This window comes from Schistocerca cancellata, chromosome 1, assembly GCF_023864275.1.
Source record: "Schistocerca cancellata isolate TAMUIC-IGC-003103 chromosome 1, iqSchCanc2.1, whole genome shotgun sequence".
NCBI lineage: Eukaryota > Metazoa > Arthropoda > Insecta > Orthoptera > Acrididae > Schistocerca > Schistocerca cancellata.
In genome coordinates, this window is record NC_064626.1 from 22,675,548 (window position 1) to 22,687,708 (window position 12,161).

The 12,161-nt window shown below is 43.0% G+C and overlaps 1 protein-coding gene across 1 annotated transcript; it reads left to right on the plus strand.

Moving 5' to 3' along the window:
* The first annotated feature begins 265 nt into the window (after positions 1-265).
* LOC126185798 (uncharacterized) lies at positions 266-11,685 on the plus strand. The gene is made up of 3 exons (XM_049928159.1): positions 266-401; positions 3,195-3,670; positions 11,629-11,685. Exons 1-3 carry the CDS (start codon positions 266-268, stop codon positions 11,683-11,685), a joined length of 669 nt encoding a protein of 222 aa, XP_049784116.1.
* The last annotated feature ends 476 nt before the right edge of the window (positions 11,686-12,161 follow it).

Below are 12,161 nucleotides of genomic sequence, written 5' to 3' on the forward strand. Positions count from 1 at the left end.
TTATTCCGAAAGTATGAGTATCTTTGAAAATGTGCGGCGATTTGATATATTTAATTTATTGAAAAGTATTTCAGACAACGACAGGCAACAATCATGACAATGTTTTTCGAACGACGTGAACTCTTCCACAAGGCACACCTGGCTAGCTTCTGCATTCTTGTCGCGTTTATTATTCACGGCTACTGACAGTACACAGGCTATTCTGCTGTGCAGCGGGCGTTGTGCAGTGGACGTTGTGCAGTGGATGAATAGTTTACTTCTCACCATGGCAGAAGAAAAATTAATGGAGGCAGTGAGGGAACACAGAAAGCTGTATGACACAAAACACGCAGACTACATGAAGGTCAAACTCAAGAACCGGATTTGGAGTGATATAGCAAAGGATCTGAATCTGAAAAACGGTAATTACTGCAATATTTATTTCACAATTTTTTGGTTAATACATATCACTGTGTGCTTCGCTTGAGCACATAACCTGTGGAGCACAATAATGATACAATAATTGGAAGTTGCTATATTGTCGATAATTACCGAGCGGAACTGACTGATGTTGCCATGGAACTGCTCCGCAAGTGTTGAAATATTCAGTGAAATTTTTCCTCACTTTGAAGGCAGTTGATGAAGTCCTCCTCCTGTTCCCTTGCACACGAAGTAACTGAGTTGCTGGCAACGGTTCGATGTCTTTTAAATCATCTGCAACTACTACTGAAGATCGTAAATAGTTATGCAGAACGCAGGCTGCTTTCACAACATCTTTCACTGTGTCGACTTTGGTTTCAAATGGTTTCCTGAACACACGGAAACGTGATGATAGTATACCGAAAGCACATTCCACAGTTTGTCGTGCTCGAGAAAGTCTGGCATTGAAGACCTGATGTTCGTTCAAATGGTTCAAATGGCTCTGAGCACTATGGGACTCAACATCTTAGGTCATAAGTCCCCTAGAACTTAGAACTACGTGAACCTAACTAACCTAAGGACATCACACACACCCATGCCCGAGGCAGGATTCGAACCTGCGACAGTAGCAGTCCCGCGGTTCCGGACTGCAGCGCCAGCACCTGATGTTCGTAATTGTCGGTAACCTGTCTCTTAGCATATGGTCTCATAATGTTTTCCGACAATGGGAAAGCTTCATCTCCCACAAACACATACGGCATTGGATCAGAAATTGTAGGTATTAGTTCAGGAATGGGAAGTAATAACGTGTTTTTTCTCATTTTCTTGGCCAACACACTGCTAGCAAATACATGTCCATCGCTGCGCCAACATCAACAGTGATAAATTTGTAATCTGCGTCAACCGTCGCCATCAAAACGATGGAGCATGTATGTTTATAATTAAAGTACAATGATCCGCTTTTGCCAGGTTTTTTTAATAAGAACATGTTTTCCATCGACTGCACCAACGCAGTGTGGGAATTGCCATCTATGTTCAAACCGTGAAGCGACTGATTTCCATGTCTGTGTTGTAGGTTCTGCTAAATACACTCCTGGAAATTGAAATAAGAACACCGTGAATTCATTGTCCCAGGAAGGGGAAACTTTATTGACACATTCCTGGGGTCAGATACATCACATGATCACACTGACAGAACCACAGGCACATAGACACAGGCAACAGAGCATGCACAATGTCGGCACTAGTACAGTGTACATCCACCTTTCGCAGCAATGCAGGCTGCTATTCTCCCACGGAGACGATCGTAGAGATGCTGGATGTAGTCCTGTGGAACGGCTTGCCATGCCATTTCCACCTGGCGCCTCAGTTGGACCAGCGTTCGTGCTGGACGTGCAGACCGCGTGAGACGACGCTTCGTCCAGTCCCAAACATGCTCAATGGGGGACAGATCCGGAGATCTTGCTGGCCAGGGTAGTTGACTTACACCTTCTAGAGCACGTTGGGTGGCACGGGATACATGCGGACGTGCATTGTCCTGTTGGAACAGCAAGTTCCCTTGCCGGTCTAGGAATGGTAGAACGATGGGTTCGATGACGGTTTGGATGTACCGTGCACTATTCAGTGTCCCCTCGACGATCACCAGTGGTGTACGGCCAGTGTAGGAGATCGCTCCGCACATCATGATGCCGGGTGTTGGCCCTGTGTGCCTCGGTCGTATGCAGTCCTGATTGTGGCGCTCACCTGCACGGCGCCAAACACGCATACGACCATCATTGGCACCAAGGCAGAAGCGACTCTCATCGCTGAAGACGACACGTCTCCATTCGTCCCTCCATTCACGCCTGTCGCGACACCACTGGAGGCGGGCTGCACGATGTTGGGGCGTGAGCGGAAGACGGCCTAACGGTGTGCGGGACCGTAGCCCAGCTTCATGGAGACGGTTGCGAATGGTCCTCGCCGATACCCCAGGAGCAACAGTGTCCCTAATTTGCTGGGAAGTGGCGGTGCGGTCCCCTACGGCACTGCGTAGGATCCTACGGTCTTGGCGTGCATCCGTGCGTCGCTGCGGTCCGGTCCCAGGTCGACGGGCACGTGCACCTTCCGCCGACCACTGGCGACAACATCGATGTACTGTGGAGACCTCACGCCCCACGTGTTGAGTAATTCGGCGGTACGTCCACCCGGCCTCCCGCATGCCCACTATACGCCCTCGCTCAAAGTCCGTCAACTGCACATACGGTTCACGTCCACGCTGTCGCGGCATGCTACCAGTGTTAAAGACTGCGATGGAGCTCCGTATGCCACGGCAAACTGGCTGACACTGACGGCGGCGGTGCACAAATGCTGCGCAGCTAGCGCCATTCGACGGCCAACACCGCGGTTCCTGGTGTGTCCGCTGTGCCGTGCGTGTGATCATTGCTTGTACAGCCCTCTCGCAGTGTCCGGAGCAAGTATGGTGGGTCTGACACACCGGTGTCAATGTGTTCTTTTTTCCATTTCCAGGAGTGTAGTTTGGTTGCATTTCTTTCCATACAGCGGTAGCTACTTCTTTTACAATATTAGATACAGTTCGATCTCCCAAGAGATAGTTATACGCAATACTTTTGTAGCTGTCACCGGAGGCTAAATATCTGAAACAAAACGAAAGTATATTGTTAATGTGGAACGATAAAAGTAGATTGCAAATATGTCATTATCCAAACACTATAAGTTAATATTCCTTATCTTTAGTTTGTCTATCTATATGAGACAACATTAATGCTTTATTAGTTATACGTTGTTAATTATTGCAGGGGAAGAGACAAAAAATTCGTGGCTGAAGCTGAGAGGCAGCTATCGAGATGCACGACGACGACAGGTGAAATATATGAAAAGCGGAGCTGCTGCTGAGAATATCAAGCCGTGGAGATACCAAAACCAGGTGCCATTTCTTGAACCTCTTATGACAGCTGGTCCACGTGATAGTAATCTAGGTGATGACAGTGACCACAGCTCACAAGCTACAACTAAAACATCAGCAAGAAGTGATACACTGCAAACCGAGGAATTAGAAGATAACAACTCACTCGACAATGAGGCGAATGAGCAAAGTCAAGATATTAATAACTACGACAGCAACGAAGTATCTAGCAGGAGCATAGGAACGGAGTGCATAGCACATCACACCGCTACTTCAACTCCAGTTATTCAAAGAAATCAATCAAGGAAAAGAAAACAGGAAGACGTTGTAATTCTGCTAAAACAATCAATGCAACAGCGTGAGGACAGAGTAAGACAAAGAGCAGAAGAAAGAAGACCGTTGGAGTCACACTGTATCAAAGATGACGCTCTTTACAATTTTTTTATCTCTATGTATCAGCTGACTAAAAACATGCCTCAAAGTTACCAACACAGAATCAGAGGTCAACTCTTCCAGGCTGTGTCACTTGCAGAAGGAGAAATAATGAACGTAAGGAGCCAGACACCTTCGATGTCATCTTCTTCAAATAATTCAGCGCCATACAGTACAGCACCTTTTTCTCACTCTTCATCGCCATATATATCGACTGATTCAGACCAACAGACAGCGTCTCACTATTCAGAACAGCAGCAGATGGAAGATTTGAAGGTCGACACAACTGAATCCGGTTTGTCTAATATCACCGATTTTGTTCACCGTTTTCAAGAAATCTGAAGGGACCATCACAATTATGTTTGCTTAAGACTTTAATTCTTTTTTGTATCAGCATTTTGTGTATTTTTCGTTTTCTTTTCTGAGTAGTTTTCGCTGCACCGATCCATATTTTCATTAATTATAAATTAACATGGTTCTTCTGGCCAGAGACCAGAACCAGAGACATGGAGATGGAAAACGAGTCCCTGACGGACTGCCAGGCGCACCAGACCGAAGATAGAACACCCAGAAGTGGGACTGGTGGGCGCGGACCGCAGAGGGAACACCTAGAACCGCAGCGGACGGAAAACGGAGCAGCAACGCTCCAGCAGGTCGCAGGGAATGGGCGCGGACCACAGAGGAAGCGCCTGCAGCCGTTGGTGGAGGGGCAAGGCCATAGGCATAAATACTGGACCAGGTCCACTCGAGGAGCAGTAGCAGAGCGGCCTGACCGAAATATCGTGCAAGTACGACGCTGATATCTGGCAGAACACCCGACAACCCAAGATGCCATACTTAAAATGCTTAATTCGGCTGAAAGTGCACATTTCTATGTCCAGATTATCACTGAAGTACCTGATATTCGGCTTTTCTATGTGATTTTAGGGATACCAGTTTTCTTGGAATACCTGTACTGTATTATCTCTTGTTTGGTTCTTTATTGTGGTATAATGCCATTCGTGCCAGAAAATCAAAATGTGCACCTGAAGCTGAATGGAACTGAAACGCAATAGTGTAGAATGAAACACTTCGTTTCAAATAAATTGAATTCCTCGGCGGGAAAGATTAATAGAAGCAAATTTGTCTACCAAACCGACAAAAATAACTTCATTAAGACGATTGATGGTTGACTGCTAATAACGTGGAAATAATATACTATCAGAAAATTGAAACTATTAAGTTATTTTAGTCTTCCGTGAGTATGGGAAAGTATATTAATTTACTTGATGGCTCCCGGCCACAGAAATCTGTTTTGTTTTCATTTGACGTGTTAGATGTAAACGAAGGAAGAACAACAATATCATGAAGTGGAGTATGACCCCTCCCGCTATAACTCAGATTGCTCTGCGCATGCGCGAATCTGGCAGCTTGGGCGCACCAGAAAATTTTTTTCCAGTTGGAATCTGGCTATTTCCTGCTACTGCTCAAACGGCAAACAGCCACGCTTCAAGTAGCTAGAAGAGGGAGAAGGCACGGCTCATACGCGAATTCAGCTCTGCGCATGCGCTCGAGCCCGCTGGCAACTGTTCAAATGAACCTATAAAGAGAAGTTAGAATATTGGTGAAGACACACACTGCCTTCTGCCTCCAAGTACGACTGACTGTCTTGCTGCAGCATCTCGGGCGGCCCACGCCAAGATGGGTCCCGAAAGCAGCTAGCTGCCGGCGTGCACGCAATCGCGATTGCCGGATACCAGAACTCTAACTTGGTAGACACAGACAGGTCCAAAGAGGAGGGTGCCGTAGGTCGTCCTGTCATTTTTCTTGCCTTTGTCTTTAGGTTCTGTCTGCCTTGTGCGCTTACTATCTTTGACGCCGAGCTCTATGCAGTATTTAAAGCTGTGGATCAGATGAAACGTGGATCCAAATTCCTCGTACGCTCTGACTCGCTTAGTGCGCTGCAGACAATCCAGTCTCTGTACCTAGCAGACAGAACTGTCCAGAACATCCACGACGCCATACCGCACTTGCAAAGACAAAGAAAGGAGGTCTCCTTCTGCGGGGTTCCAGGACACGTGGCTACCCGTGGGAATGAGTAGGCCGGCCGATACCACAGTCACGGAGGCACGTAGCCTTCCCCAACTAAGGCCGGTATTACACTATCATATTTCTTTGACAATGATTTGATCAAAGATATGACCAAATATTCGTCAAATTTGTTTGACAAAGATAGTTGTCGTAAGCGATAAAAAGGGGTATTACACTGTCATCATATTTTTCGTCAAAGTTCAAGATGGCTGATAACAACAGCAACTTGTTATTATAAACAGCAGTTGCATGTACCACAATTGCACTGTGTGCGCATTTGGAAGGGGAGCGGGAAGGAGGGGAGGGGGGGGAGAGGAGAGAAACATACCTGGGTGAAGCCGTGGGTTTTACGACGAGACGTAATTTGTTACGTGAGGCGTCGAGTCGTACATAAATTACTTAAGAATGAATGATATTTCAGTATTTGCCCAGTTCAGTGTCTCGTCCTATCACAAAGCGCAATACTAACAGTACAGCACTCGAATACCACAGTGCTCATTAACTCAAATAATACTGGAAAAGTGTGAAGCAATTTATAAATCACTAAAAGATCAATATCTGAAAGTAAATAAACGTTCAATACACTTTATGTGCATTAAGAGCTATTTTTATCGTAGATCAAAGTAATAATTACATTTTGTGTCCCACAACTACAAAATAAACAGAAATGTATGAACCTGATCAGGCGCTTTACAATGTGAGGCATCCTGAGTACAAAAATAGATTAATAAGTCTGGAGAGCTCAGAAAATTTATATATATATATATATATATATATATATATATATATATATATATATATATATATAAAATGAAGTACGTATGCCGATACGAACTTATGCTTTCTCGTTAGAGTAGCTTGAGCGGAGGCCATTAATTTTCTTTTTTATGTCGTCTGCAGCGCAGCAGGCCTCTCTCTAGTCTTCTTAATCCATTTCTATACTCATGGTGCCTCACGTTGTAAAGCACTTCATCAGCTTGATACATTTCTATTAATTTTGTAATTGACGGTACACACGAATTAAACTTCGCAGCCATGTTTACAAACACAATACTGGTGTTTAGACTTGGCCACTGTTTCTATGTTTCGATACAGTGTATCGATACGTGGAACTGTTTCAGTGTTTCGGAACGGTTGTGGTTCACTGTTTCGAAACAGTGGTGTTTCATTCCGCCCCTGTCTCGGATCTCGAGCCAGACACAGAAACTGTATCGTTGTTTCAAAATAAGGCTGTTTCAGTCCACCTGTGCCTGGAACGGGCTAATTGTATCGAAACAGTGATGTTTCATTCCCCTCTGTGTCGGACGAGATTCGGGCTCGGCACAGGTACTGAAACACAACATACCACTTCGTGAAACTCTTTCGAGAGTGTCGAAATCTTTTTGACAAGCAATAGCATGAAGCTTAAGATATCCGAAAATAAAGCTTCGTTTCTAGCTGACTGTCCTGTTTCGAAATGGCGTAACATCTGCTTTATAAACACTAACAAAACAATAAAACAACGCATACTATTCACATTCAATATAATAAATATGTGAAAATCATTCAGTTAAATTACACTTTTTTATAACATACGCTTCTCTGTTCATGTACAGTAATCATATTAAGAAACGCAAGTAAGCCTACAACATTTTGAATAAAAAAAGGCGTAGAGTGACAGTTATTAGACATATACATAAATTTGATGTAAGTACAATTGCAAGCAATCTGTTTGACAAATCACTGATTGTGTAATGGTGTACGGGAAGGGCTGAGAAGCATGGTGAATTTATAGTAACGGTTCGAAACACCTTGAAAGATAAAAAAAATTCTGTTATATTTTGTTATTTATTCGAATTATTTGGCGTTATTTGTGAGTCTATAGTCACTGTGCCTATTATCCACAAAGATTCCCCTTGTGTAGATGAAAATTAGCAGGATGGGTATATTACCCATACTAACGGAATATGTGTTTCTGCAGTTTGCTCCCACCTCCAGTTACGTTTGTGGTGGTTCTTCTGTCTTCAGCTGATGGCTGTCCTCAGCCAATTGAAAAGTATGAAAGTCACGCGACACGAAAGCAGCGCATTTGCTGCAGGAAATACGAAACTGCCAAGACGCCTAAGTGATAGTTTCATACTTTCTGCAACATGATTAGCGCTCTGGCACCTCATTTGTGTTTATATGGACATACTTATACAGTAGACATTCAAGACGATAAAATGTGTAGGTTTATTAGAATACAAAACACAAACTGTTTCACTGTTTCGAAACAACGTATCGGAACATTACATTGTACTGTTTCATTTGTTTCGAAACAGTTACGTGTTTCAGTTTGCCCATCTCTACTGGTGTTAGAACGCTGTAGCGATGCTAGCGCTGCAAGTCGTAACATTTCACACTGCATTGAACAGAAGACAAGCGACGTTTATGATCAAATCTACAGCGAGGCCCTAGATTTGATCACATTTATTTGACGACAGGCGAGATTTCACAAAGTTCCCTATTACACCATCAAATTTCTTTGAAATAAATATTTGACATATCAACTTAGCTGACTGCCCTCTCCCCCTGTGCGCTGCGTTCTCATGGGAGGAAGAGTAGGTGGGCGTGACGGCAAATAAGTTACGATCAATTAGAGAGACTGTCAGGCTGCGGCGCACCTCCCTCCGGCCAGTTAGAATTGATGAAGTCTGTCTAGCGCGACTTCCATTACGACACAGCCCCCTGACACAGGCTTCCTTCTCAGACGTGACAGGAACAACCCGTTTGTGATGCATGTGGTGTGCCGATTACGGTTCGCCATATTTCAACCGACTGTTTTATATAGGGTGATTCACGAAGATATGCAAAGACTTTAATAAGTTATTCTACAAGTAAAACTAAAGAAAAAAGCTCATACAAACATTTTCCGCAAATGTTTAGTTACCGAGTTACGGCTAATAAAAGATTTTGCCTGAAATTTAGCAACTTCGTTATATGAAGCCATCGTAAAACTGTACGAGGTTTTCCATTTTTTTTTTTTTGTTGGCATTGGTCTGGTGAACCCAATAAAATATATCCCAGACGTGTATCTGCAAGTAGTTTTCCAGAACATCCAGAGAAGCTAAGATTATTATACAAGTGAATTTGTTTACTTTCCATTACGAATGTAGAAACGTTTATGTCATCGTTGACAACCGTTAGTGAGTTGTTTGAGTCGTTTCCTAACCTTGAAACGAGTTAGTTTTCTGGATTGTTCAGCGAAAGAGCATAGTAACAGTGTATTTAAGTGAAACCACATAGTAATTGTTGAATTTTGTAGATTATTTATGAAATAGGGATGTCTTTCAAATTTACGACAGAGGAATACGCGGTGATTATTTCTGGCAAATGTGATGGTAATGCTGCAGTTGCAGCTAATGTTATTACCATCATTTTTCTAAAATTAAATTCTCTACAACTTCCGTTGAAAACTTTGTGCAATTGTCTGGAATTTAAAAAAAAATTGGGCCACATAGTTAATAAATTAAAAATTTTACGAAATTACTTCTTTGCGGACCTATGTTTGTATGAACTTCTTTCTTTAGTTTTACTTGTAGAATAACAAAATATTTGCGTATCTTCGAGAATCACCCTTTGTAATGACGAGAGGGTTCAAGCTGCTTTACCGACAGACCTGCCCTCAATTGTTGGTGACAATGAACTGAATGTTGGGGGTTAGGTTAGTGGTGTTTAACGTCCCGTCGACAACGAGGTCATTAGAGACGGAGCGCAAGCTCAGGTTAGGGAAGGATGGGGAAGGAAATCGGCCGTGCCCTTTCAAAGGAACCATCCCGGCATTTGCCTGAAACGATTTTAGGGAAATCACGGAAAACCTAAATCAGGATGGCCGGAGACGGGATTGAACCGTCGTCCTTCCGAATGCGAGTCCAGTGTGCTAACCACTGCGCCACCTCGCTCGGTGAGATGAACTGAATGTGGCACGTGTTTCACGATTTCGTGTTTTGTCTCCACTTCTACCTAAGCACTTAGGTCGACGCTTTTCATATGTTAGACAACGACTGGACCATCCAGTTACTATTTTTATGATCCGCCGACCTTCTTTTCTGGACTTGTCTGCTGGTTGCTGTCCAGATAAGATATTGTTTGCAGTGGTCTGCTGTAACCCGCTTGCTCCATTGTACCGTTCAGAGGAGTCGTGTGCGATCATGTAAAAAAAGAGTGCAAAGGAGCGTATATGGTGTGTTTTTTGTGTGCTATGGCCCCAATCGCCTCACACAATATTTGCAGGATGCACGTAGCATCTCTGAACGGTGTTTTCTCTTCCGAGTTCACTTTTCATTAACAATTTTTGATATGTTTTTCGCTTGATTAAACTAAGATTAAAATGTGATACTGCTCATAAACGTTTACGTTGGTAACATAAAGACAGCTACTCTTGGCACGAGTACAAATACGCCACATGCCCGCTCGTGTTATAAAAAATGGCGCGCCCGATCGAGGGTTAAAGAAGAAGGCTCTTATTTTTGAAACTCGTTTTATGACGCAGTAATGAAGTTAAGTGTACGGGCGAGGCGAAGTACGCACAGCTGCTGCAGGCCGGCAGACCACGCTGTTTTGGGGGAGGGGATGCGCACGAGATACCAGGACAGGTAGTATATTCATCCAAACACAAAAAAATTTGGTGGCTGCGGGCATACGGAAGGAAGTGACTAAACCTGCTGATCAGGGCGATCACCCCCTCCCCCTTTAATCCAACTTCGATCCAGTGTGTGGTTCGATGAAATGTCATTGTAACCAACGTTGCCCTCGGTGTTGGTGCTGCTCCGTTGCCTGTCGGTATTTCGACCAAACATCAAAGGGCGGTGGGCCAATACCAATACGCCGACCACACAATGGCGCCAACTTTGTTAGTTTTGGTTGTCGTTTGAAAAACCACAGTTAGTTTGTCTTTTGTACCTCCAGGTGGGATATTTGAAAACACAGTCCCTCAGGATCAGTGGAATAACGTAGAAGCTCTTGAGTTTTTTGGAACTTTACATGACGCAAATACATTTGTGGAATCCTACTATGAGGAACCACAAAAAACCGCGCTATTGCCGATGCATGGCAGCCAACAGGTACACATTTTCTGAATCTCTATTGGGAATCGTACCTGTTCAGGGTACAAATATACGCACATATATAAAAGAAGATCGATTATTTGTGTATTATTTAGGTTCTGTAACTGAGCTGTATTTTGTGTACATTGATGTATTTGTTTACTTTGCTGTAAAGCTTGTTTCATCAACGATCTTGCAGTATAGCTTAAGCCATATGATACTCCGAGAATTTTGTGACTGTAGAGAACCGTTGACTAAGAGTTGAATTATGCTTTAATATTTCCGAAACGTCAGGAGCGTAATGTAGTAGGTTTTGTTATGACAGAAAACTTGGTTGCTAGATGGAAAATAATGGCGAATTATGTCACTTTTATATGAGTTCTGTAAAGCAAGAGATTCGGATTTCGAAAAATTGCAATAGACGTTACTCCAGTAATTGTTTTCGTTGCTGGAAATGTATATGTTTCCACGTTAAAAAATATGGATTATAGCAGAAATGCCTGTAACTTCCTATGAGCAGATAGTTACTTACTTTAAATTACAACTTCAATTTATAGTAGGAGCCTTTAGTATGTAATGTAAAAAAGAGCAAATTACTGTATGAAATACAGCCTTGGTATCCATTTGTACATGTGTACCATACTCATTTTGCGGAGTTTGAATCTGTATAACAAACTAATGATAAACTAATTTAGGAGAAAGCTATTTTAGCTACGTAGTATCTTGAAGTATTAATTTCATAAACTTACGGTCACCCAACAGCTACGTTGTATATTCGACTGGCTGGGTGGGTTAGATCGTAATCCATCTGATCTGTGAGTTAATTTTTCCATGTTCGATCGACATATCACACTGTTTCTTTCGAATTCAAATACAAATTTAACCATATGCTATATACTACTTATACAAACTATTTTAGATCGTTTTTCTCTTAACGCTGCTCTTGGAAACCTGTGAGCTACACAGATTTCCAGTTGATTATGGAATTTTTCTGCATTGAATATATCATACGTATCGTGAAGAATGTATTAAATAATACGAAGACTGATTCTAAGCTGAATTTTCCAAACCATGTCTCGCAATAGATCGTGCGAGACTGTAGTAGTTGTATGTCGGTGTTACGGTCATTGCCTACCGCCTTCTTTTCCATGCTTTGTTTTTTTTTTCCACTGTCAAAATATAATTATTCACGTTCAGTATCGCAAATGCATCGGTCACGAGATGCTCACGCTGAGTCTACACGTATTCGGTAGAGTGTTGGCTCCAATGTGTGAGCGCTGCCCCAACAAAGCTAT

Excerpts from the sequence above, each read along its gene's own strand:
- LOC126185798 (XM_049928159.1), top strand. The coding sequence starts at position 266 with ATGGCAGAAGAAAAATTAATGGAGGCAGTGAGGGAACACAGAAAGCTG. Across the intron at positions 402-3,194 it reads GGATCTGAATCTGAAAAACG|GGGAAGAGACAAAAAATTCG; the intron begins GTAATTACTGCA and ends TAATTATTGCAG. Across the intron at positions 3,671-11,628 it reads TGCAACAGCGTGAGGACAGA|CTACGTTGTATATTCGACTG; the intron begins GTAAGACAAAGA and ends GTCACCCAACAG.